At 40.4% G+C, this 26,425-nt stretch overlaps 2 protein-coding genes and 1 pseudogene across 3 annotated transcripts; 1 reads left to right on the top strand and 2 right to left on the bottom strand.

The window, feature by feature from the left end:
- Positions 1–13,852: 13,852 nt before the first annotated feature.
- LOC130140866 (DNA-dependent metalloprotease WSS1-like) lies at positions 13,853–14,616 on the bottom strand (annotated as a pseudogene).
- Positions 14,617–16,359: 1,743 nt separating this feature from the next.
- On the top strand, positions 16,360–19,883 carry LOC115689368 (uncharacterized). 2 transcript variants are annotated; one of them, XM_030615383.2, is made up of 6 exons: positions 16,360–16,708; positions 17,671–18,007; positions 18,700–18,784; positions 18,861–18,947; positions 19,041–19,283; positions 19,403–19,883. In XM_030615383.2, the coding sequence occupies exons 1-6, from the start codon at positions 16,548–16,550 to the stop codon at positions 19,477–19,479; spliced, it is 990 nt and encodes a 329-aa protein (XP_030471243.1). In that variant the 5' UTR covers positions 16,360–16,547; the 3' UTR covers positions 19,480–19,883. The 2 variants fall into 2 exon arrangements, with proteins under 2 accessions (XP_030471243.1, XP_030471242.1); XM_030615382.2 differs by having other exon boundaries at positions 17,668–18,007.
- A 124-nt stretch (positions 19,884–20,007) lies between these two features.
- Positions 20,008–21,957, bottom strand: LOC115689381 (zinc transporter 11-like). Its single transcript, XM_030615401.2, has 2 exons — positions 21,276–21,957; positions 20,008–20,652 (listed from the first exon to the last, which is right to left on the bottom strand). The coding sequence occupies exons 1-2, from the start codon at positions 21,622–21,624 to the stop codon at positions 20,093–20,095; spliced, it is 909 nt and encodes a 302-aa protein (XP_030471261.2). The 5' UTR covers positions 21,625–21,957; the 3' UTR covers positions 20,008–20,092.
- Between the last annotated feature and the right edge of the window lie 4,468 nt (positions 21,958–26,425).

The following is a 26,425-nucleotide window of genomic DNA, read 5'->3' as shown; positions in this document are numbered from 1 at the left end:
ATTCTAGTTAGTTGCCACGCTCGACACGAACACTTTCTCTTATCTAGGTGGACGACATACTTATCATTATTGTTCATTACCTCATAGCCATCATCTCCATTCCAAATTGGATGGCAGAACCTACTAGTGACTAGGTTCTCATCCAATCTCTTCGCAATCCTAGGACCACATTTTCTAGTCCATTTTGTAGCCTGATCTCTTTGTTTATGCAGCCTGGTCATGACCATAACGCGAATATCTTCAAGCATGCTGATGATTGGTTTGCACCTCGCCTATATTATTCTGCCATTAAAAGCTTCACTAAGGTTATTGTCAATGATATCGCATTTGAATTCTTCGCTAAAGAAGGCCCTACACCAATGCTTAGCTTCTGTTTAGAATAGTGCTTCCAAACCTTCTTTTATCAGCTACAACAACCCCTGTTTGGCCAATCTAAAATCAGCCATGTTGGCGCTCTTTGCTATTTGCCAAAATTGTTTCTGCAACTTATCTCCTTTGTAGTTCTTTGCCCAGTTTGCATATATGTGCCTCGCACACATTCTATGCTCGGCATATGGCATCGACTCAGCTAATGCAGGAACAAGTCCCTACAAAAATTCAAATTAATAAATACAAGTAAGCAAAAATATGATATTATGTAATATGAAAAAGCTAATAATTGAGAATGGCATTACCTTTTGTTGATCGCTCATGAATGCCCAACCTCCCCCATTATCAATCTCAAGGTCAGCCATTAAATTTTTTAGGAACCATGACCAGGTATCTTTGTTCTCCATCTTGACAACAGCCCAAACTATTGGAAACATTTTATTATTGGCGTCTCTCCCTATAGCAGCCAACAACTCTCCATTACATAATCCCTTCAAAAAATAACCATCCAATCCTACAACTCTTTTGCAACCAGCCAAAAACCCCCGTTTGCATATATCAAAGCATACATAAAATCTATCAAACTTTGGCCCACAGTCAGGCAGTGGCCTATCGACAACCTCTACATATACTCGACTAGATGGATAGCATGCATTCACAAGCATAATTCCAAACCTGGGCATATTCTTCCTTATACCAATCCATTAGTACTTTCATCACCCTTTGCTTCGCTCTTTTGCACTGATTTCTCGACACATTAACCTCCACCTGCTCCTTCACTAATTGCTGAAACTGAGGACTCTTGATCTCGGGCATCGCCTTGATAGTATTAAAGAATTGCCTTGACAAACATGCACTTGTTACTTTTTTATTGTCAAACATGATGGAACAACTATGTTCCTCCTGGAAATACCTAATTTGAAATGGCCCCCTTCTACTCAGCGCACCATAGATCTTCCACGGACAATTAGGTTGGGAACACTTACCTCTCACAAATTCCTTGGTATTTCTAATAAATTCAATGCTCCTTTGTTCAACAATGGATTTCTTCACAATAGCTTCTTTAAATTATTTGGCATCATCAAATGTCATGCCTACAGACAAAACAGGTTTATTGACAGTCGGATCATAGCAAGGAAACTTATTTTCCTTCTATGCGCAGGTACATCATCATCTACAAGCTCATTCTCAGAACTACCACTCTCATTACCGCCACCTTCAACCTCATCACTGTCTCAACAACCAGCTCCTTTGTCTCTATTTACTGGCTCAGATTCACTCATTTCTTCATCACTTGCGAAATTCACATTTGCTAAAACTTCATCATCTTCGTCACTCGATTGAGCAACTTTCCAATCTACTCCAATCAACTCTTCATCAACTAATGTAGACTCATCCCTCTCCTCCCTCACGTGCCTCTTCTGTTGCCCTTCATCTAGTGTAGACTCATCCCCGACTTGATTACTCGCTTGAATCCGATCTCCTACTTCTCTTATTTTAGTACTCTTATCGTTTTCATCATCTCCATCATCCTCATCATCACTATAGTACTCAACATACACCTTAGCTTCCTCACCGTGAAGATAATAGTAAATGATATCTTTAATACCATTATCATCACTAAAGTATCTCAAATCATCCTTCAACTCCTTCCCAGGAACACAATAATGCAATTTTTGCACTTTATATGGTAAATAATGCACTAAATCCCTCACGAATTTAATGTATGATGGCTTCTTAACATCAATGAAGATTGTACCTTCATTTCCACCGGCATATTCCCACTCGTCAATGCCAATTATAAACTCCCCGCCATAGCAAACAATGATGGCCACAAGATTCTCCCTCATGCTGACACTGCACCCAAGGAAAAAAACATTAGCTTTTGGGACCACATAGTAGAAAGGACAATAATTTTACATGAAGGTCCCCACAATCACAAAATATTGATTAAAGAATTGACTCTGCGGTTGTTGTTTTCTGAAATTAAACCAAGGTTGACTTAATCAATTCGGTCCCTATAATAGCACTTGATTAAACAAAGTGAGGTCCCCACAATAGAAACGAATCTGTTTACTATTACCAACTTTCCCTTCTCTATTACCAAGAACCCTTTTTCCTCCAAGCCGAACCCTAATTTTGCCCTTGTTGCTCTAATTTTACAGTTGGAGCCTCAAGAGATAAGATGACTAACCTGAGTAATTGATGGCGAGACAACGACAACGAGCGAGTGACGGCAGGTAGGCAACAGCAACCGAGGGACGTCGGCGAGAATTGACTCCGCGGTTGTCATTTTCTAGAACGAAACCAACAAGGTTGATTTAGTCAATTCGGTCCCCACAATAACACCGAATTGATTTAACAAAGTGAGGTCCCCACAACTAGTACCAATTTTTCCTTATCTATTACCAAAAACCTTTTTCCCTCCAAGTTGAGCCCTAATTTTGCCCTATTTTTGCAATCGGCGTCTTAAGAGAGAAGATGACTAACCTGAATGATTGATGGCGAGACGACGATAGTGAGTGAACAATAGCAGGCAAGCAACCGAGCGACAGCGACCGAGGGACGACGGCAAGCGAGCAAGCTTTGTTCCTGTGCAATAACAGGTAAAGGGTTGCCGACGTTCTACAACCTCGGCCGAGCAAGCGAAGTATCTCATGCATCCAAGACGTCGTTTTGGCCATAGGCTTCAAACAACGTCATTTCCTTTGTTGGAGCCACATCGGACGAAAAACGACGTCGTTTCGTTTGTTGGAGCCACGTTGGACAGAAAAACAACGTCGTTTTTTACATCCACGTGGATTGTGTTTTAAAAAATATGCCATGCCACCTTTTTCTTTTAATTGTAAATGCCACGTGTAAATTTTGGTCGAAATTTCTCGCCGTTGGCACTTAAGAGATCGTGTTTTCTCCGATTTGGCACTTAAGTGATCCAACGGAAACTTTTGGCACTAAAGTGAGCGCCGTACACAAGTTTTGACACTTGTAGTGTCCTTGTTCCCTTTCTTCTCTAATTGTGGGCTTTTTTAAAGAGAGATTTGAGCTCTGAAGTCACTCTTTGCCAATCAATTGCTATCTCCTTCAAGCCAAGAACCCTATCTTAATTGGCAACTTCTGCACGAACCTAAACAATAGGACCCATCATCCGCAGTGATACTATTTTTTTTGGTCGGAATCCGCGGTTACTTTGGATGTACATTATCTACATTGACCATGCTTGAGTAAACTATAGTAGTTCGCAGTTACTTTGGATGTACATTATCTACATTGACAATGCTTGAGTAAACTATAGTAGTCACTGAGACCGCCATCGAATAATGAGATACACAGCTGCAACAATGTCGATATAGTTAGGCCCCGTTTGGTTCAGCTTTGGGAAAGGGCTTTCAACCTCGAAAGCCCCTTCCCAAATGCTGAACCGTTTGGTTCAACTTTCGGCCTAGCATTGGCCAAATGCCAGCATTTGTGAAATGCCAAAAGCCCAAAGCTGGTCCGGACCAACTTTGGGCTTTCGGCATTCCATAAATGCTGAACCCAAATTTTTTGTCCCCAAACTACCCTCACTTATTTTAGCTTATTCTGGTTTTGCCCCTCTTAGTACTGTTCATCTTCTTCATGAGGCGGCCGGCGAGGGCGATTGATATCGGATCGGGCCGGCAAGAGGCAGGTGAGGTTGCACGACCCAGGCAATGGCCGCTTGAGGTCACGCGACCACCCAGGCGCCGCCGACTTGGGCCGTGCGAGGCCATCTGCCGCCTGGGTCGCACAACCCTCGCCGAGGGTCGCCTGGCCTCGGGCGATGATCATCGACGACAGATCTAGCTCACCGGGGGTCGACTAACCTCGGGCGACGGCCGACGGCGCCAAATCTAGCTCGCCGGCGCCCTAGGCCTTCTCTGGCTCCAGCGAAGGGTAAGGTAGGTTTTTTTTTAATAAAAAAGATAATTCGCAAAGCCTTTTTGCAAAAAAAAATTTACCAAACACTACTTGGGCCAAAGTAACTTTACAAATGATTTTTTACCAAACACCACTTACATTTCCCCAAGGGACTTTAACATAAAGATATTTGCATTCCCCTAAGTAGCATTTGAAAAGTTGAACCAAATGGGCCCTTAGTCCAAAAAGCATTGGGAATGCTCAAGTTTAGAAAAGTACCTTATCAATACCGTTGACAAGCACGGTGATGTTTCATTAGTTCCTAGCATAGTGCAAGATGCTCTAATTAATGGCCAGTGAAAACTCGTCATCTTTATGTGAAAATTAGCTTTCATACACTTTGCATGTATAGTCTCTCTTTAATAAGCCTATCTCAGATTATTCTTGTAAGTCCATACTTCTAGTATTGTAAGTGACCACAATGGTTAGTGTCTTCTTTTGTGGCATGGCTCAATCAGTTAGCAATACATGCTTCTTCAAGGTGCTGAAGCAACATAAGTCCATTTAAAGAACAAAGATAGAAGCTGTTGAAGCAGCAATATACGACCATCAGGCAAAACTCAAGCGACAGGGTATTCGATTAAACCAAACTTGACGTGTCTTATTTACCAGAGTTTCTGTGCAAGAAATGAATTTGGTGGTATTAGACTCTCAAATTAATATCTTTTTCCCTCTTTTGGTTGTATTTATGGTGGATTAATGGATCAACGAATGTGAGCAAAACAAGATACGTCTCTTCCATTTACGTGTCTCATTAATTCATGTATTTTTTGGATTCGTGTATCTACTTAATTCACGTATCTCTCGAGTTCATGTATCCCTTAGATTGTTGTATTTATTTAATTTTTGGGTCATTTATCGTCTTTGTACATGAATTCTAAAACTCTATAAATAGAGTTGAAATTCTTCATTCCAAAAAATAGTCGAAAAATACCTACATCTCTTCTCTTCAATTTTCTCTAAGTGTGCTGTTTCAAGAAGTGTTCGACAGAGTCCTGTTTGCATAAACGGGTTCGAGGTGCTGTATCTTGGAAGATATAGTTCATAAAACTGCTTAGCACCGTTGGTAGGAACTAATCGCCTTAATGAGATTCGGTTAACTGTACCTTACCTCCTGTTTATTTTGTTATCGCTTTCTCGGATTTATTATTTTGTCTGATTACAACAAACAGTGGTATATATTCTTCTTCCCCCAATACGTAAATTCTTCTCCTTGTTCATATATTTTTCCAACAATCTTAAGGCGATTAATTTTATTGTTTGTTAGGTTTATCAGAAAATCGAGATGGCCGATAACAATCATGTACCTGATGATGTCCGGAATATTTCTGGAGATGTTCCTATGGTCGTTTCGACCGGTAAGGTTGAGACCTCGTGGCCTGGTGTTGTAGCAACAAATGCTACAAGCCTACGGTCTGAAATGATCTATAGTGGTACGGGTGCAAGTTGTTTGACTGATATAACCAGGATTGTTTTTCAAAACAGTGCAGGCCTCGCTTATGGTTCAATTTCTAGAGGGATGGTTCAATAGGCTTGCCTAGTTTGACGGTACCATCTCTAATGACACCGAATGAGAAACTGGAGAAAATCATTGGTGTGAGCTTTAAACAGTGGCAGCAGGAAGATTATGAGAGACTAACTGCTGTGGTGATGTCTGAGGTGTCCTTGGTGTCGAACAATATCGATTGGTGGTTCGACACAGGTGCCATAAATCACATTTGTGTGGATAAACATCTGTTCTCATCATACGAGAAAGTTGAGGAATATGAGATGATTTATATGGCTAACTCTACATCAGCAAAAATTGCCAGGAGAGGAAAAGTGATCCTGAAGTTCACCTCCGGCAAGGAGACCATCCTGCAAAATGTGCTGCATGTACCGGAGATCCGAAAGAATCTCATTTATGGCCCTATACTTGTCAAGAAGGGTTTCAAAATTGTATTTGAATCTGACAAGTTTGTACTTTCCAAAGGGGGGATGTATGTGGGGAAATGGTACTTGTATAATGACATGTTCAAAGCCAATGTCGCTGTCATTGATGTAAACTCTAAATTCTTGTACCCAAAGATTATTAATAAAGAAAAGTCTTCAGTTTACACTATTGTGTCTCCTTATCTATGGCATGGTAGATTAGGACATGTAAACTACGGCACAATGAAGAAATTAGCAAACTCTAGGATAATTCCAAGGTTTGAGTTGGATGCCCATTACAGGTGTGAGACTTGTATTGAGGCTAAGTTTGCTAAGAAATCTTTCAAATCGATTGAAAGAACGAGTGAACCTCTACAACTAATCCATAGTGATCTATGTGATTTAAAGTTTGTAGAAAGTAGAGGTGGAAAGAAGTACTTCATCACTTTTATAGATGATTGTACTCGATTTTGCTATGTTTATTTATTAACTAGCAAAGATGAGGCTATGAGCATGTTCATCAAGTATAAAAATGAGGTCGAGAACCAACTTAATAGACGAATCAAAGTGCTTAGGTCTGACAGAGGAGGAGAATACAATTCTTCCAATTTAAAAGAGTTTTGCGCTAGTTTAGGGATAATTCTCCAAACAACTACAAATTATACTCCACAGCAAAATGGAGTTGCTGAACGGAAGAATAGAACTTTAAAGGAGATGGCTAACGACATGCTCTTAAGTTCACATTTACCTCAGAACTTGTGGGGGGAGGCAGTTTTAACTGCAAATTACATTTTAAATAAAGTGCTACACAAGAATATAGGTAAAACTCCATATGAATTATGGAATGGAACGTTACCATCCTACAAATTTTTGAAAGTGTGAGGGTGCCTAGCCAAGGTAGCAATTCCTCCTCCGAAACAAATTTAGTTGGAACGTAAAACGGTGGATTGCATATTCATCGATTATGCTCAAAATAGCACCGCATACATTGTTTTTGTTCATAAATCTGAAAATGTGGAAATCCGTGTCAATACTATCCTAGAATCAAGAGATGCTGAATTCTTTGAGAATATAAATCCTATGAAAAGAAATCAGGGTGAACCTTCTCGAAAGAGAATTAAAAATCCAGAATTTGAGAATGAGGAAGTTGAGGCCAAAGAAGCCGAACTTCGAAGGAGTAAGAGGTCGCAGATTGAAAAATCTTTCGGACTTGATTTTCCAACATACATGTTAGAAGGTGAGCCTCAAACGTTTCAAGAGGCAATGTCAACTCCAGATGCTCCTTACTAGAAAGAAGCTGTTGACAATGAAATTGATTCTATCCTAAGTAATCACACTTGGAAATTGGTTGATCTTCCATCAGGAAATAAATCAATTGGATGTAAATGGATTTTCAAAAAGAAGCGTAAAGCTGATGGTTCCATAGATAAGTATAAAGCAAGGCTTATTGTGAAAGAGTTTAGACAAAAAGAGGGTCTAGACTACTTTGATACTTATTCACCTGTAACGAGAATATCATCTATTAGGATGTTGATTGATATAGCTTCGCTATACAATTTGCAGGTAGATCAAATGGATGTGAAAACTGCATTCTTGAATGGTGATCTCGACGAGGAGATTTATAAGGATCAACCTGAAGGATTCAAGGTCAAAGGACAAGAACACAAAGTGTGTAAACTTATCAAATCATTGTATGGACTTAAACAAACTCCTAAACAATGGCATGAAATATTTGACCGTATGATGATCCAAAATGGATATAGAATCAATGAGTATGACAAATGTGTGTACACTAAATCCACAACCGTTGGATGTGTACTTATTTGTCTATATGTCGATGACTTGTTGATTTTTGGAGATAACGCTGAGGTTATACAATTCACCAAGAATGTTCTCAAGAAAAACTTTGAGATGAAAGACTTAGGTGTTACGGATGTTATACTCGGGATGGTCTAGGTTTAACACAATCTCATTACATTGAAAAGGTAATTGAGAGGTTTAAAGGGTTCGATAGTAAAGATACGAATAATCATTTTCTTCCACACCTAACATTAAGAAAGAATACTGGAAACAGTATTGGGCAGCTGGAGTACTCTCAAGTGATCGGCAGCATCATGTACATCATGAACTGCACTAGACTGGATATTACGTACTCAATAGGAAAACTGAGCCGATGTACAAGTAATCCTGATCATGAGCATTGGAATGCACTTTTGAGAGTGTTGGGTTATTTGTAAAGAACTAAAGACTATGTTTTGCAATATGACAAATATCCATCTATTTTAGAAGGCTACTGTGATGTCAACTAGATTTTAGATTTCGATGAGTAGAAATCGACTAGCGGATATGTATTCACGCTAGGAGGTGCCGCAATGTCGTGGAAATCCTCAAAGCAAACTCTAATAGTGTGCTCCACAATGGAATCAGAGTTTGTTTCTTTGGATAAAACTGCCGAAGAAGCAGAGTGGCTTCAACAATTTCTAGAGGATGTTCCGTTGTGGCCAAAACATATGCCTCCAATATGCATGCACTGTGACAATCAAGCAGCAATTGCAAGAGCACAAATTGTGATATATAACGGTAAGTCTAGACACATTCGTCGTAGACATGATAACGTAAGGTAGTTGCTTTCGAATAGAATAATTTCTTTGGACTTTGTGAAGTCAAAGGAAAATATTGCGGATCCGCTGACAAAAGGTTTGTCGAGAGAGCAGGTAAACTGCGCATCGAGGGGAATAGGGTTAAGAGCCTTAACTCAATAAAGAGGTTTCAGGGTGGAAACCTAACCTAGCGATTGGAGATCCCATGGACTAGGTTCAATAAGACAACACAAATTTTAGAAACTCTACTGTGCGCACTGTCTCCTACTCCTATGATGCAACAGTGCTTCCTACAGAGTTTGAAGGGTACGCTATGCATTTAACGATTCCTATTAGTAGGAATTTGACATCCTAGTAAGGTATGGTAGGATACCTTCAATAGGAATGCACTTATATGCGCGGAGCTAGCCGACTCTATGAAAATCTTTAAAGGCTAGATTTTTTAAAGCACGCATGAATCCTGAGAGGTTCAAGGCGGAAAGAATGAACGCAACCGAGAACCAATCTTCATTCGGAGATACTCTGTGTGAGGTCTATTGTCTGGGCTTACACCAGCAACTGGCTGTTCAAGGCTTTGTCCACTGACTAGTTAAGTATGTCCGATAGGCTTTCACTAAAGAAGGTTCAAAGCGAAGGCTACCTATCTTGATGCAGTGTATTTCCACAAGCACACTTAGAATTCCTCAAGTCAAAATGTTTTGTTGATCCATTAATGTGGGGGATTATTGTATTTATGGTGGGTTAATAGATAAACGAATGTGAGCAAAATGAGATACGTCTCTTCCGTTCACGTATCTCATTAATTCATATATCTCTCGAGTTCATATATTTCTTGAATTCATGTATCTACTTAATTCATGTATCTTTTGAATTTATGTCTCTCTTGGATTCTTGTATCTATTTAATTTTTAGTTCATGTATTGTTTCTATACATTAATTCTAAAACTCTATAATAGAGTTGAAATTCTTCATTCCAAAAAATAGTCGAAAAATACCTACATCTCCTCTCTTCAATTTTCTCTAAGTGTGCCGGTTTCAAGAAGTGTTCGACAGAGTCCTGTTTGCATAGTGTTAATTCAAACGGGTTCGAGGTGTTGTATATTGGGAGGCAAGCATAGTTCGTGAAGTTGCTTAGCACCGTTGGCAGGAACAAATCGCCTTAAGGAGATTCGATTAGCCGTACCTCACCTCCTGTTTATTTTGTTATCACTTTCTCGAATTTATTATTTTTTCTAATTACAACAAACAGTGTTATGTATTCTTCTTCTTCCAATACGTAAATTCTTCTCCTTATTCGTATATTTTTCCAACACTTTCAAAGGAACCGATTGTTAGAATCTGCACACTAGCACGGAAAAATTGCTGATCTTCGACAATGGATCACCTCAAGATTATCACAATAATCATATACAGAAGCCATGATCAAAATGTGGATATTTTTTAATCTCATGGATTTTACCTTGCAACTACAATGACAATGTAATGCTAAACCACTCTCCTCTCAAGTCTAATTCTATAATAAAGTGGTAGCTCTTATTCTTATGCATAAGCTGAAAGGATGTTAACCTTGTCAACTTACTAACAATTGGCAATCTAAAAGTCTCGGATAAATGGACAAAGCTTTAATCAATTGGAAGAAGGGTTAATGCCATTGAAAATCCCAAACCGATGACACATTTACCTCAAACTAGTTCTCGTCTCAAAAAAAAAAAAAAAAAAACCTTACACCTGTACCCTTGTAATACATTTATCCTAAACTAATTTTCGTTTCACAAAAAATTCCAAACCGATACTCCTGATCCAAATCTACCAACCACGTCATATTCCAAACCACTATGGAGGGTAGATTTGGCCTACATGTGTTAAGGGGTACTAGTTTGAGATTTTCTGTAAAATGAAAATTAGTTGGAATAAATGAATAAGGGGTACCAATTTGGGATCTTTTGTGAGACGAAAATTAGATTGAAGTAAATGAGTCATGAGGGTATCAGTTTAGAAATTCAATGGAACTAACCCTTGGAAGAAACACAACCAAATTCCAGATGTGTGGATATACTACGTAAATATCAAGAGCCATTATTCTCATTCAATATTAGCTTTATTTATTTCTCTAACTACATTTACCCACCACTAGTTTATACTGAATAATGCTTCCAATGCTTTGCCTATTTTGGTCTTGCAGTTTTCCAATAGGAAACAAGTCAGTGCAGATTACTCAGGCTGTAAATAAAACTGTATTGACTTGGTTGTTACATCTCTCATTAGAGGTCACATCATTAATATTGCTTCCTTTTTAACCCAGCAAGAGTAGGCAACAAATCGCCCTCCTAGAATCTACATATACCCAAATTCCGGGGAAAACAGACAGAAGGGTGTACAAAAAATTATCTGGCAGTAGAAAGTAGGAAGTGGAATACCACCAACATGACAAACTCTCAATCACCCCAACATGGTGCTCTTGCTGACGCTGAAGGCCCGTGTGAATATCTCCACTGCTTACAAGCTGAACATCTCTCTAAGTCGACACTGTTATTCAACGTGCAGAATTTACAGGACCAGGACTTGAATTTGGAGTCCCCATCCTTAAGCCTTTCTGAACCACAAAGCTTACAGATTGGAGCCAGCGGCTGCATGACACCATGACAAATAAAGCCAAATGCATGTGTTATACAAGAGTTGTAGAAGGAATGCAGCAAGATAGAGAGAGATTGCCCATGAATCTGGTTGGTGAGATGAAAATGAAGCAATGCTAATCACACCTCAAAGAAACTTTATCGACTGCATATTGTAGAAAGTTAAAAAATTCAAGTCACGATGCAAAAGTTACAAAGCTTTGATTTATTTTTTAGATTCGCACCCAATTCACAATTTCGCGTGTAGCCAAATCTTCCGGTTAACCAACAAGAAAACTCTTGTAAAGCAACTCTTTTTAACACATCTAGCAACTATGAGTAGCTCAGTTGCAGGTTTAGTACTAATACCAAAAGATGGACAAGGATAAGAGAAGTGCAACTGCACATGCAATCTTCAACCAGAAGGAAGAAAATAAATTGAGATTGATCAATCTAACAATCAGGAAAAACTTAGAATGAGAAAACATGCAGAAATGAAAACACTGAAATTATCAAAACAACACGGAACCGGTTATCTAATCTAACAACCATTGGCATTCATTTACAAATCATAATACCCACAGGATATACTAAGGTGCATATTCCACATGCCCACATAAGGAGCTCAATTGAAGGATGTTTAGCAGTGCCCTTAAGACCTGGCCAAGAAGTCAAATTGGATGGCTTGCCAGATGGAGTGATTTCCAACTGACATTTGAATTTAGAATCAGATGCATTATCTGATTCAAAATTTCTTCTCTGATGTGCAGAGCTTAGATCATCTGCTGCCCCACATGTCCCATCTTTCCTGTCAAATCCACGTGATTCTAATCCACATCACTGCTCGGTGATTGGGAAGAGAAAAAATTTCAAATAAGGACTCGAAATAGTCCTTTTCTCAAACGAGGATCCAAAGTGGACATTGTCTTAAATAAGGACCTGAAATGCCTAACTGAGTCTCAAACAAGGACCCGAACTCCAAATCTTATCCATAGCTAGGGTATTTTCGTCCAAGGATATTTTTTTCTTTCTTCATTTTTGCTTTCTTTTTGCTTTGGTTTTTTTCTTCTTCTTGTTCTTTCTTCATCTTCCTCACGTCTCCGTCTTTGCTCGACATCACCTCCGTCTTCGACACCATCATCAGGCTCCCCCACCAGCGAGCTCGTGAGCTTCACATCGTCACGCAGGCTATGAGCAGTCTCGGTGATGAGAAGTCGGATTGGAGTTATTTGTTGCCGGCCGCCTTCTCCGACGATAAAATCGTCAGTTCCTCAAGATGCATCAGATCTCGACTCATTCATGCTCAATCTAAGGCTCGGATCGACCTCCGTCTAACAACGAAGATGCTGGAATTTCTATCGAGGGTGGTGGCCGACAAGGTCGAGGGCTCGAATAGGACGTGTCAATGGCCAATGTGGCAACTGAACACAGCAGTTTCTGCGGTTAATGATGTGAGATTGATTGGTGGTCAATCTGAGGATGGGGTATCGGTTGAGGAGAAGAGCTGTGTCGATGAGAATGGCAAAAGTGTGAGTGGGTGTCTCCAGACTAGGGATTACTGAAAGGGGCCATTGTCATTGCAAAGGAGAAGGAGGATCTTCGAAAAATCGAATTCACGCGAGAAGGCAAACCAGAATTTGAAATTGATGGGGCAAAATTGTTGCCGACGTTGAAATAGTCGCCTGCTGCAACGAAATTGTTCTTTGGCGTGGAACTGTTGATCACCAAGCAAGAGTCAATTGATTGGAGGCATAAGTTAGTCAAACAAGATGATCTGGCGTTGCTTGGATATTGCTGCTTCTGTTGTTGGCAAGAAGGACTGAAAAGAGCACAAAAAATTGCAGTTGCTGGGTTGACGGAAGGAAGAAGTTGGAATCTAGGAAAAAGCAGAAACATGTTATGGCTTTGAGATCGGAACGATGAATGTCGGGATAAAGAGAACCTATTTTTGTAAGCTCGTTTTGGCTTCATGGAATTGTCTACAAAACCATTTCGACGAGCGAAATTTAAAATCTTCAACGAGTTAGGCTGTGTTGTAATGGCTTGCGCTGAAATAAACCCGATCCTGGTCATAAAACGAGATCACACAGAGAGATAGAGGGGCTGATGATGGCGCTGAAGATGGAGGTGATGTAGCGCGAGGAGGCGAAAGGAAGTTGAAAAAAGAAGAAACAAAGAAAAGATAACAAAAAGAAAGAGAGAAAGAAGAAAAAAAAGGAAAAAAAAGAAAAAAAAATGTTTTTGACAAAAATGCCCCTGGCTGTGAATAAGATTGGAAATTCGAGTCCTTATTTGAGACTAAGTTAGCCACTTCGGGTCCTTATTTGAGACAATATCCACTTTGGGTCATTTTTTGAGAAAATGACTTCATTTGGGGTCTTTTTTTGAAATTTTCCTTTGGGAAGCTAAAAACCTTCATTCGATTCACGGATTCTTCGAAGCTTGGACTTCCTGCATTATCATGCCTCGATTTTGAAGGGATTTCTCATTCTCAATATTTCGCAGATTATGAGAGTTACTCTCTTTATCCCCGCCATCTTCGAATTGAGAACTACACCATATGTCATCCTGCAATCTCCTTTCTGCAGCCATCGCAGCAGCTTGTGCTGGACTATAAGTACCGTGATGCTACTGTCACCACCGAGACGCCTAGGTCCAGATGGTAAGAGAGAACCCAAAACTGCTCTCCTCTCTGCAGCAGCCAGAGCAATTTGCCGCAGTGATGAAATAGGTGGCTTTTTAGAGAAACCGCCAAGACGCCTCCCGGGAAGATCAAAACCCTGGCCAGTGCCGGTTATTTCCTTGGCCGTCAACCTCTGGCACTCCTGTCGTTGACATCGCAATGTATATAAAGTAGACTAGAAAATAAATGAGGGCATTGTGACAGCGCAATGCCCAAACCACCATGTACATTTCGAAAAAGTAGTGCATCTATCCTGTAGACCTTAGTAGAGATGACTAGAAAGGACACCGAGACTTTTCTAACGACCAACCTTTCCAAGTTCATCCCAGAGCTTGTAGAGCTTGGCATCGTGAGGGCCATGCACCTTGTGGCAGAGCCCGTGACCCATCGTGCGTCGAGGACTCTGTCATAAGGATAAAAATGATCGTCTCCATTCGGCATGCGAAAGCCTCGGCTTCACATGCACGCCACGACCCACATTCAAACCCAGAAGACGCGCGTTCATTGGGCTGCACTTGACACCTTTGATTCATCACAATCAATCGTCCTCCTATAATTCAAAAAAGAGAAGTTCAGAATTCCACGCCCACATTCACGGATTACCAACCCAATCCGATACAACCCGAACCATTTTTCAATGGGCAATCAGTGCACACGCAGATAAGAGCATTCATCCAATGAAAAGAAAATCGAGGGTCATGCTATTTTGGCATTTCAAAGCATCAGAACACTATCCTGGTGGCTTGCGAGGTGAAACCAAAACGAGAGCAGCGACATCTGACCAGAACTCGGAGAGATTGGCGCCACGGCGAGATTGGTTTCGTTTTCGAGTTGGGGGTGGGTGGGGTGTTTGGAAGCGGGGATAGTGCCGGGCCGGCAACTGAGGACACAAATTTCTTGTTGGGCTTCTGTCTTTCCATCTTTTCGGGCCACCATCCAACATTTATGGAAATTGGATAATCCAAAAATTAGGGGAAAAGAATTTTCCACGAACTAACTTTCACATGTTTGATTTGCCGTAAATGATCAGCTAACATAATTTCATTTACGGGTTAAAAAAAAAATTCAAACTTAAAAGTTAGGGAAAATGAGTTTCCTAACCTCAAAAAGAGAAAATTTGACCAAAAAAATAAAAAAGGGTTAATATCACGAAAAACCCCAAACGAGTACACTTATAACAAATTTACTCCAAACTAATCTTTTGACTACCAAAATCCCAAACTGGTAAATACCCTACGTTAAATTGAATTAATACTACGAAAAATCGCAAATTGATATGCCGGTGACAAACGGAGGGTAAAACCCCAAACTGGTACACCAATCAACTGTCACGTATTATCCAACTCATAAATTTGATAGTAAAATTTAACAAAAATTAATGGGGGTAAAATTGTCACAAGTGTACTAGTTTGGGATTTTTCATGATCAAAAAATTAGTTTTTGGTAAATTTATCACAGGTGTATCAGTCTGGAGTTTTTCACGGTATTAACCCAACTAAAAAAGAAAAGGCTGGAGAACGATTTTCCGGAAGTTATTTTCCTTTCATAGTTGGGTTGTGTCGAAGCACACGCATTTGATGATAAATCTTATAAAAGAGTGTGGTGTTGCAGCCACAAATGATTAATGCGTTTGGCAAAAGTCAATGTGAGATTACCGTGATTATCGAAATGAATAAAATGACCTAAAACATGGTTATAATTTTATTGCTAATGTGTATTATCAAAATAAACCCATTGAACAATGGCTTAAAACAAAAAGGGTTATTACCACGAAAAATCCCAAACTGATACACTTGTACAAATATATACCAAACTAATTTTTTAACCACTAAAAATCCAAAACTTGTATAGCTGTAACAAATTTAGCCTCCGTTAGTTTCCGTTAAATTTTGCTGTCAAATTGCTTAGTTAAATGATACATGGCAGCTGCCGAATATACCGGTTTGGGATTTTACCCTCCGTTTATCTCAGGTGTACTAGTTTGTGCTTTTTTTGTATTAATTCAATTTAATGGAAGGTAAATTGATCATAAATATACTAGCTTGGGGTTTTTGGTGATCAAAAAATTAGTTTGAGGTAAATTTATCATAAATGTACCAATTTAAAATTTTTGATAATCAAAAATTTAGTTTTGAATAAATTTAACACAAACGTAACTTTGAGATTTTTCGTGATATTAATCTAAATAAAATAATAATAATAAAAAAAGCACTCGACCGACCAGCTTTGATAGCAAAGAAACACTTTCTCGGGAAAAGCCGAAGGGGAAAGCAAATTTTCTCGGGACTTTCTGCCTCCCTTTCTAGCTCTGCTGAGAATCCTAGGGCACATCCAAAGCATCAGATACAGATACAGAGAGAGAGAGAGAGAGAGAGAGAGGGAAATCGAGATCTGCACTGCAGCTCGCGCTGACCGAGATCGACGTCGTCGAGGACGATGAGCGGAATAGCCTTAGTCCTCGAGCTCGCGAGGCAAAACCCGAGCTTCCACTCCGCCCAATCCCTGCACTCCTATGGTCACTTCTCCGCCTCCGCCTCCGCCTCCGCCGCCGCCGCCTCCGCCGCCACCGTCCCTTTCGCGGCGAGGTTCCTCTTCGGGTACGCGCGCTCTCGCTCGCTCTTCTCGCGAATCTCGGGGGCATCGTCCCCGCCGCACCTTTCAAGGCATCCGCTGGCCTTGCAATGGAAATTTGTATTGCCGAAGCCATGATTCGGTTCCCGCGATAGATTTAGGGAGCTTGGGAAATCAGGGCTCTTTTGGTTTTCGGGCGGAGACCGGAGTGGCGTTGTCGGTATCTTGAGCTGTGAAGGGTTTGACTTTGGTAATCTCGCAGCGATGAGACCTAGTAACCGGGAGCGATTATCTTTTTGCTTCGCAATTGTCATTACGGTCTGAATGAGAGTGATTAGGGAATGGAATGTCCTCCATTCACTCTATAGTGTGATTTGGTATAATTTGGGATGTGGCTAGGTTGGTGTTTTGCGATATGTACTGAAGTCGGGGTCACTTTGCGAAGTTCTTGAGATCCTGATTATGTGTGGAGATGATGTGAATTGATGTTTGGCTTGACCAAGCGTCGAGATGAAAATCCCTGATTTCTCGGTGGGGAATGTGCAGAAAGTTAGGACTGTTCGTTTCTTAATGATCAGTAGCTTCTGCTGTGTACGTCGTATGTCTAGTGCGAAGCTGATGCTAGTGACTTTAATGTCAATGTAAACACGAGTTGTATCGTGATGGAGGTTTATCTTAGATAAACTGTGTCGTTGCCGTTCTCATGTTTGCTGGAGGTGGCGGTCGGCAGTGTTTGCTTTCACGGGCATATGCTTTTTCTCTTTCTTTGGTATGATTATGTGTGACGAGCAGCTATTGGGCGCGCCTCTCCCACCCCTAAAAAAAAATGCACATGCATACTTTCTTAAGACTTTGAGATTTCAGTGATGAAAAGTTTGACTCTGCTCGGCTACAAGTTTTGTTAGTCTGTACTAGCCTTTGAGCTGAAATTATCTTCCTTCTTTCCCTTATCCTTAATGATATCTGAATTAGCATTCTCATGCAGCAGTTTTAGGTTGCCTGTCGCATACTGCGATGCTGGGACAGCATGGTCTGAAGATTATGTTTCTAGTACACAAAGTAATTTCGAGAATATACTGAGTGGGGAATCTCTGAAACACAGTGCCAAAATATACAAAATAGAGATGAAGCCTCTCTTTTCAGCATTTGAGTTTAGGACATTTGCCTTGACTTCGTTAAGGTCTTTTCTACAGTCCTATTTGCCTCTTATACAGTCCAGCATCCAGGAGGAAGAGGATGATAACTTCCCGCAGGATGCCCATGAGGAGCACCATGTAGATATGGTTGTTCCCTTAAAAAATTCTGTCAAACAGATCATTCGGGAGGTGAGCGCTTATATCTCCCAAATTCTTGATTGCAGTTAAGGACACCGTGATAGCTTTCATCCCATTTCTAAGTGCGATTCTCTTTTACTGGCGGAGAAGCACACATTTGATGCAAAAAAAAATATGGGGAAAAAGTGGGGGGTTTTAAATGCATAAAGAAAGAAACATAGCTGAAGATTTCATCTATTTTGAGAAATAAAATTAAGTTCTAATCATGAAACTGTGGAAGAATTATGGGAATGGCATTTTGCTTAATTTTTTCCCACTTTTACTTATGATTTAGTGCATTCTAATATGTTTGGCGTTTTTAATAAAAGACGTGAAGTTTTGCGGAAAGTTTTGGTAACAGTTTGAGTTTGAAAATCACTTTGTTCTGCTTTATGGTAGATAGATCTTATAGCGATTGGACAGTTCTGTGCTATTAGGATTCTTCATCTTACTTTAGTAGTTTCATCTGGGGCAGATATGGGCTGTGGAATACACCTTTCAGGTTTACCGTTTATGGTCTCTTTTGTTTGGTTACAGAGCAATAACAATAGCAGTAACGTCAAAGTTTAATGTCTCGTAGGACTTTGTGGCAAGTTATGGTCGATTCACTGTTGCTTCTCTTTTGAAGGAAAAAGTTTGAGAGAAAGAACAAGAAAAGCCTAAAGTTTCTCTCTAGTAAACTTAACTATTTTTTTCACCTCCAGACTACAGTTGTAACTACTAGACGGGTTTTGGAAAGGCTTGCTGTCCAATATGTTTCACAAAGAATGGCATGGAAACTTCTTAAAGGTACTTTTCTCACTACTCAGCATATGCGTGAATTAACCCAGTGTCACCCTACTAATTTTTTCTATACTATGTCCAGATGTTCCCAAATCCACTACACGCAAGGCACAAAGAGGGATGCCAACTCTAGTTTATATATGGAGTGTTAGCAGGACGACTTTGAGAGGTCAATTCCTTTATATTTACAACTTTCTTCACTGCTGTGATGAATTGCTTGACCATCCATCTTACCATTTCTGCCTACCATGTACCTTAACAGGGCAGTTACTAGGAACTGCGGCAACATGGCTCATTCAAGTAGGAATTGAAACTTACCGATGCTTGTCTAGTATATTCAAGTCCAAGGAAGAAGATGAAGAAGTTGATTCAGTAGAACAAGTTATAATTCTCGGGAAGAAGGTCCACGTAATTACTGTGAAGTGTAGTGCATCCCTGATTTTTGCTTCGATCGGAGCAGGGCTTGGTGCCACTATCATGCGCCCTTCACTCGGGCAGTGGATTGGTAAGCACTCTTTTGGTTGTGTACTCCCCCCTCCCCGGAAGTTGATCAACTGTTCAAAAGGGGATGCATACGTCTATATTGCTATGTCCAAATTCTAATATGGTGCGATTGGTTTGTAGGCTGTGCTCTCGGCGACTTAGCTGGCCCAATTATTGTGTCATTTTGCTTTGAGAAATATCTCCAGCTGGCTCTATGAAGTATTGGCTTCCAATTCTCTTGCATGGACCTACCCTCCAAAATCAGGGTCTAGCTTGACTTGATGCCACTTGCTTGATGATGTCCATCGGAAGTGGCTGTTGAGGCCAGATGCTGCGGTTCAATTCATTTATCAAATTTGCACCTGTCAGTGTGGTTCCTTCATTTAGACGTGAACTCAATCACACATTTTGCCCCGGAATCGCAACCCTACATTGTGTCCGTCATTATATGAACTATACTGTATTTGAGATAATTCTGCAGCAACTTAATCAAGTTTTGTGGAATTGTACTCCAGTTTGCTCTTGTCTACCATGTAACCAGATTTTTACCCCTGGAATAATCATCCCAGGGCACTACTTTTGACTTTGGAAGTGTTCTTAATGAAAAAGATACGGAACGAAACATGCATTGCAATGTGCTTTTTTGAATTTCCGATCATCAAGTGTTCAAGTGTGCTCGTAACTTAAAATTTTATCAGCACACTTACAAACCTCAACAGCTTAAATTTCACCAATTCAGCGGCTGTTTCCGACCATTTCCCTCCTCTCCACGCTAATCATGTATCTGGAACCCTAACCGAGGTGCTTGTTTCTCGTCTCCCTCGTAAGTACTCAATGGCGGAGCCATCCGAAGGCATCCCAGATAATCATGACTGCTCTTACCCCGACCCAAAGCATCTTGGCCAAGAACTTGTGAATAGGTACCACGCTCTGCGGCATGTACCGTTCGGAAAGCGAGAGCTTTGAAAAGACGTACCAGAACACACCGCGAGACAAACCCATAAAGATGGCAAAGATCCAACCTGCAACCGCACCCTGTGTGGAAGGGTTTACTATGATCCCTATGGCCATGCCGATCGGGCTTGAGATCGCGATCGCGAAAGCAAATAAATATGCAACACCCGACAAGAGAGGCCTGTTGGGCATCATCCTCAGGAGGGCGATGCCCATTGCAATTGCTGCAAATATTCCTTGGAGGGAAATGATCCACATGGCTTTCCTCGCATCTGCCTTCGTTTCTATGACTCCAATGGTGATGCCTCCGATGTCCGAGGGTAAACAGAGGGCTGTGATCAACAGGATGCTGTTGCTGGGCGATCCTATGGCGATGCTCGCATTGTGATGATGGGGCTCTCCGTTTGCACTGCTGCCCTTTCGCTGCACAATGCCCCCTGGTATGAAAATGGAAAGATTTGTAAGATTTGAGCTGAGGAAAAACTGAAAAGCTTAAAATGGTTCCGATGTTTTGTTATCAAATGGTGTCAATCGGCTCTGTGTAAAGGAGAAAAACGAAAGAACGGTGGACCAACGGAAACTCCTAAACAGCTTCAATTTCGGAATCAACAAGGGAGGATCGATCGGCCCACTGGTCTGGAGGGTAACCAGTCAAAACAAAGGAAACAAAAATTATTGCCTTCCCCTACAATCCTCTTCTACCAAAAACAGAGTACCAATAAACTAGATTGATTAGACTCTGCTTCTCACTAATTCACTTGAAATTCATCGAAACTCTTCTACTTCCACACACTAGCACGAACCAGTGCCCATGGTCATGGTCTTTGGACCGTTTCGGCAAACTCAAGCTGCATGCAATTGAATTGACTCTGTTTCTGATGCACATTACAGAGCAAAAACAGAGTTTGCAGGCAACAGATAAATTCACGCAATTGACCCTCCACGCGCATTCATAATGGGAACCCAAACACCAAAAAGAAAAAAGAAGGGAAAGCAAAAACAAGGGAAAAAAACAGGTAAGATAAACGAGGACACGGAGCAAGTTTTGTTTTCCATTTACCTGAGACCTCCAAATCGCTATTGGTGCGACTGCTCTGTTCCTCCTCCTTCTTGCCATGAACGTGGGATATAGCGGAGTCAGCAAGCATGGTGAGCAACCAGCCGGCGATCGGGAGCATGAACGAGGTATGGTACCCCTTCTCAGTCAGGTGGCCGAACGTCTCCATGGCGTCCACGGGACAGCGCATCAGCCCCGTCACCAGGAACAACCCTACGGCGAAGTGCCTCCCCCGCAACGGGAACGCCTTGTTCCACTTCAGCAAGTATGGGGAGACGCCGCCGACGAACGTGCCAACGGAGACCAGGACGAGGCACAAGATCCTGGCGAGGATTAGGGACTTCGAGCGCATGTCTGCGGGTTGGTCTCCATCGGAGGAGGAGGAGGAGGAGGAGTCTTCGTCGCGGTCCCTGCAGTGGGCGGCAGCGGCGAGGAGGGGGCACAGGAGGAGAGAGAGGAAGAGGAGGAGAGAGCGAGAAATAGTTTAACATTCATGAGGAATTGGAAAATTTTATAGTACAAGAAGATACAGGATACAGAGGAATTGGAAAGAACAACTAACAGCGACAGGTGAAGGGGCGCTGTTACCAAAGAAAATCTGACGTCGTTCTATTGCAAGATTACCATCACTAAACCGGTAATAATAACCATGTACACGTACACAAACACATGCAAAATAAAATCATAAACCCATTTTAATTCCTTAATCGCCTTCCACTCAGCGTCAGCGATCATAGTTTACATCAATGTGGCGAGATACCTTAAATGTCATAGAGTTGCCCTCACTTCTTCTTCTTCTTCTTTTCTCTTGATAACCTAATTATATGTCTCATCAAAGAGGGCAGGCTTATGAAGCTCGAGTTTAGCATGTTTGGTTTTGCTTAAAACAAAAACATTTTAAAATGAAAGAGAATGCTAATTCTAACGATCATGAAGAATACAAATTCACGTGTCGATATACGCAAAATTCCACGTTAAATGAAGGGAAAATTTCATAAGTGCCAACACCAAAACATGTTTAAGCCTTTGATCGTCGACTCGGTTCACAAAGATGAAGTTAGATGCGACAAAGGCAAAGTTTGAGGCTCTTAGCAAATTCAATTGGTTGACAAGAAAATTAATTTTACCCGATAGAGAATGAAAGTAAAAATAACCGAGCATTGGAGCAAATTGTCGACAAATGAAGGTCGACTTAAGTAGCGAAAAGATCATGATTGATATGAACGTCAATGATATGAGGTTGAAATAATTGTCTTAAGTGTTGGAGCCGATAACTTTGAATTCAACCGTCAAAGGACCATTTGTAAAGGAGTAAACTCAACACAAATGTCAAGTAGTGGAGTTGAAAAGTCCGCGAGCAACTTACAGTGGCCATTGTGGAGAAGTGGAGAAGACAACTGTGAAAATAGTGGAGAAGACAACCCTTGAAGTAGTGGCAATTGTGGAGAAGTGGAGAAGAGACAACTGTGGAAATAGTGGAGAAGACACAACCGCTGGAGTAGTTGAGTCATTTATTTATGGGTAACCACTTGTAGATATAAATTGTTGCATTGTAGAAGTCACTAGGATGTGGTTGATTTCTTTGTAATCGTTGTTAAAAGTCAATAATAGGTATAAATGCTTGAATTCCAATTTGTAGATGGGATCGCTAAAAGAATGCCAGTTGTTAAAGTTTACTTCCAGTTTATCTTCACATTTCAATTCCTTTTACATTGCAGGCAACAATTGTTCCTGGTCTCAATACTTATAATTTTTTCGTCATTTATGTTTTCTAGCCAAAAAGCAACAAAAAAAAAACATTTTCAAGACCTTTGTCAGTTTGCATCGATCCATATTTTCGAAAGGTATTCGTTGACAATTTCAGCAAAAAATCTTTTTTCATACCCAGTGGGATTCTTGTTTGTTGATTTGAGGAAGCTTTCATGGCGACCAAAAATCAACAAGAGGGAAACAATTCTACTAGAAACAACAATCCAATAACACAAATTGTATATGATATTGTTGCCTATGTTGGGACTAACAATACAACCTAGAGGGAGGTGAATAGGTTATTTGAGAACTATGAAAAACATTTGAATATAACAAGTTCAACTTCAAACATTGGCAGAAACAGTTTGTATAAATCAGGTGCATGCTGCTGTTTGACAAATCATGATGTCAAAGATCAAATAATGATAATAGTGAAGAAATAGAAGATTCACAAGTAGATATATAGTGGTTCGGCATTATTCCCAAGCCTATATCCACTCTCAAGACTAACAATCATAACAAGATTAGAATCCACTAGTAATCTTCAAGACAAGTTACAATAAGCAAGTACCGCATTTTTAATAGATCACACTATTAGGACTCATGTACTACTATCACTCTTGTAGACTTGCTCTTGTCACTGATTACAAACAGTAGAACCACACATACAATGACATCAGGATAAACAACAACTAACAACAAAAACTGAGCAAAGAAGAAGACTCAAAGCACAAGACTCATCTTGTTCGGTTCCACCCAACCTAATTCTTCTCTTGGACTCAATATATTGCCAGCCATCTTCATATGATCGTTTCCCATCTAAATTCTCAAGTAGCCATTGGTTCTAGCCATTGCCAATAGCAGACTGTTGCTAGAGATCGTCAGAATGGCTCTTTGATAGTGGCTATTCCAGAACAGTCTCAGTGTACTTTTGTCAGACTTGCCCATTAATGACAAAATTGCTCCTGATCAACTCTGATGATCTTTCTCCTAATTTCGAACCTTTGTAATGGCTATAATCTCGAACATCCTCACATAGTGGATGTTCAAACGTCACCAATTACATGATGTCTCAGTATTGATACAAACATCATCAATTAGCTGATCTTTTTTGTCCTTCCAAGCATATTGGCAATTTCGACTCCACCAAATTGTTCATCTTCATGGTCATTCCAAGCTTTATCAAACATCCTCGTACAAGGCTTGTTCATCATCACTAGATTTATCCAACTGTTCACCCGATCATTGTACCTCCAAGCCATCATAAACATCCCCATTTTTCTTGGCTTATTCACCCTCGATCAAGGTCATTCCAGATGTTCATCTTATCTGAAGATCCTTCTTGCTTGTAGACATCTTCAATTACCCAATGTCTTGTTCACCTTAGATATCGACAAAGCACTTTAAATAGTGGCAGAGCACTCTTCATATCAGAATGACAAACATCTGTATCTTGACTTGTGCATATATCATCTGGTGATACTCAACCAATATACACATTAGTAGCCTTTGATTGTCTTTGTCATCGTCAAAACAACATAGGAATTTTCCTAACGGCCTAGTTTGAGTCTTCAATCGCAAAAAGAGCGGCAGAAGAAGGTCGGCACGAAGGAGGTGATCTGTCCTTGAACCTTACCAAAGTGCACTTAAGAGAAATAGCCAAATTCTACTATGATGTTGACCATGAAGAGGTTGTTTGAAGAATAGTAAGGAGAAATGGCTAATTACAATGTAAATCATATGTTGGATGTAATCAAGCCAATGTTTGTCAATGTAAACGATGCCTTGCTTAGGCCAGGATCTTCCAACCAACTATTGCAAGGGATTTGCCACGATACTAGGCTATGTTCCTAGTCCTCCTCTATATAGCAATAGTCTAGTCAACCCCCCATGAGAATTTTGCAAAGACATGAGTCATCAATTCAAGACCAAAACAATGGAAATGAGGTTGGTCAAAATAATCATATCCATAAAACAATTTGTCTAACCATACTAGTCGAAAGACTGGTCATATGCCAAAAGTTGAAAACTTTAGGCCCATCACCAAATGTAAACATACCTCTTAGACTTACCGATCAACATTAATATAGACAAGCAAGCAAGGGCAGCCTCGCAACTTAGGCAGCAAGATGTCCAACCAAATGTTCAATTAGACATACCCCAAATTCCTAAATAGGTCATGCAATAATTGGGATTTGATAGAGGAGTCGTGAGACTCATATATAGGAATAATTATCTTGAATGGGTCAATAACCAGCCTCTTCCCAGATGCTTTAAGATCCCTGATTTCATCATTTTCAGTGGCGAAGATGACCAATATGTAATTGAAAACGTTCGTCGATTTGTGGCCAAATGTGTTGAAGCAAGTATTGATGAGTTTTTAAGGCATAGGTCACTTCCTTTGTCTTTATTAAAAATTGCATTTACCTGATATACTGAATTACTACCAAACTCGGTGTATGACTGGGCAGAAATGACAAGACAATTCCATTCTTAATTTTATAGAACTGAGGTACGGATTGCTGACTTGGCTAGGTCTATCAGAACACTAATGAGTCAATCGATTGGTTCATTGCTCCTTTCAAGAAGGCTAAAAACATATGCCTCACCTCACTCTTAAAAAAGAATTTACACATTTGGCCTTTAATGGGTTGAAATTTAACATTAGAAAAAGATTCGAAGGCCAAGATGTGATGCCCCAGAACGTCACACGCAACACGTGTCATTTCCATTTTTTTTTAATTATAATTATAATTACGCATGTGGAAACACAACTAACATTTCACAACATCCCTGACAAGAAAATCGCACGAGTTTCATAATATACATATCTTCAACTTTATACATACATCAGTAGTTATTAACACAACATAATACACAGTCTTAGGAAGAAGGTTGGGTCTACTAGCACCACTACTCCCACAATAACCCAAAAGCAAGCCACCATCAACTCAGGGGTTGATGGCCTCTGATAACTTCTTGCCCCCTCCATCGTCATGTCCAGGGGGACCATCCTACAAACTGAAAAATAAGGGGCGAGTCAAAGCTCAGTAAATGAAATCTCTAAATCTAAAGTAGGAGCTCACCTTCGCACCTATCCTAGCATAACAATCACAAACATTCGAAACAACATAATCAATGTATGAGCACACATCTTACCTTCTTTGCAAGTGCCTCGCACAAATGCATGGTATTATCTATTCAATGCACACATATAACATATAATTTCTTGATGCATCAATATCATTTGGTGCCTTATTAACATGCATATATGTATATTCATAAGTATGCATCATATTCATTATTTCATCATATCCCGATTCGCGGGTCTTCTTGATTCACGGGGCATCTCAACTCCGAGGCATCCCGTACATTCGACGAGGCATTCCGATTCGTGGGGCATC

The sequence above is a fragment of the Syzygium oleosum genome, unplaced genomic scaffold (genome assembly GCF_021117445.2).
Source record: "Syzygium oleosum isolate NSW1041296 unplaced genomic scaffold, Sole_v2.1 Sole_v2.22, whole genome shotgun sequence".
Classification (NCBI taxonomy): domain Eukaryota; kingdom Viridiplantae; phylum Streptophyta; class Magnoliopsida; order Myrtales; family Myrtaceae; genus Syzygium; species Syzygium oleosum.
The sequence above is the reverse complement of the archived record's forward strand: the minus strand, read 5'-3'. Positions and strand labels throughout refer to the sequence as shown.

Coding starts and splice junctions, on each gene's coding strand:
- LOC115689381 (XM_030615401.2), bottom strand. CDS start 21,624: ATGCGCTCGAAGTCCCTAATCCTCGCCAGGATCTTGTGCCTCGTCCTG. Junction 20,653..21,275: donor TAGCGATTTGGAGGTCTCAG/GTAAATGGAAAA, acceptor TTTTCATACCAG/GGGGCATTGTGCAGCGAAAG.
- LOC115689368 (XM_030615382.2), top strand. CDS start 16,548: ATGAGCGGAATAGCCTTAGTCCTCGAGCTCGCGAGGCAAAACCCGAGC. Junction 18,785..18,860: donor GGCATGGAAACTTCTTAAAG/GTACTTTTCTCA, acceptor TACTATGTCCAG/ATGTTCCCAAATCCACTACA. Junction 18,948..19,040: donor TAGCAGGACGACTTTGAGAG/GTCAATTCCTTT, acceptor GTACCTTAACAG/GGCAGTTACTAGGAACTGCG.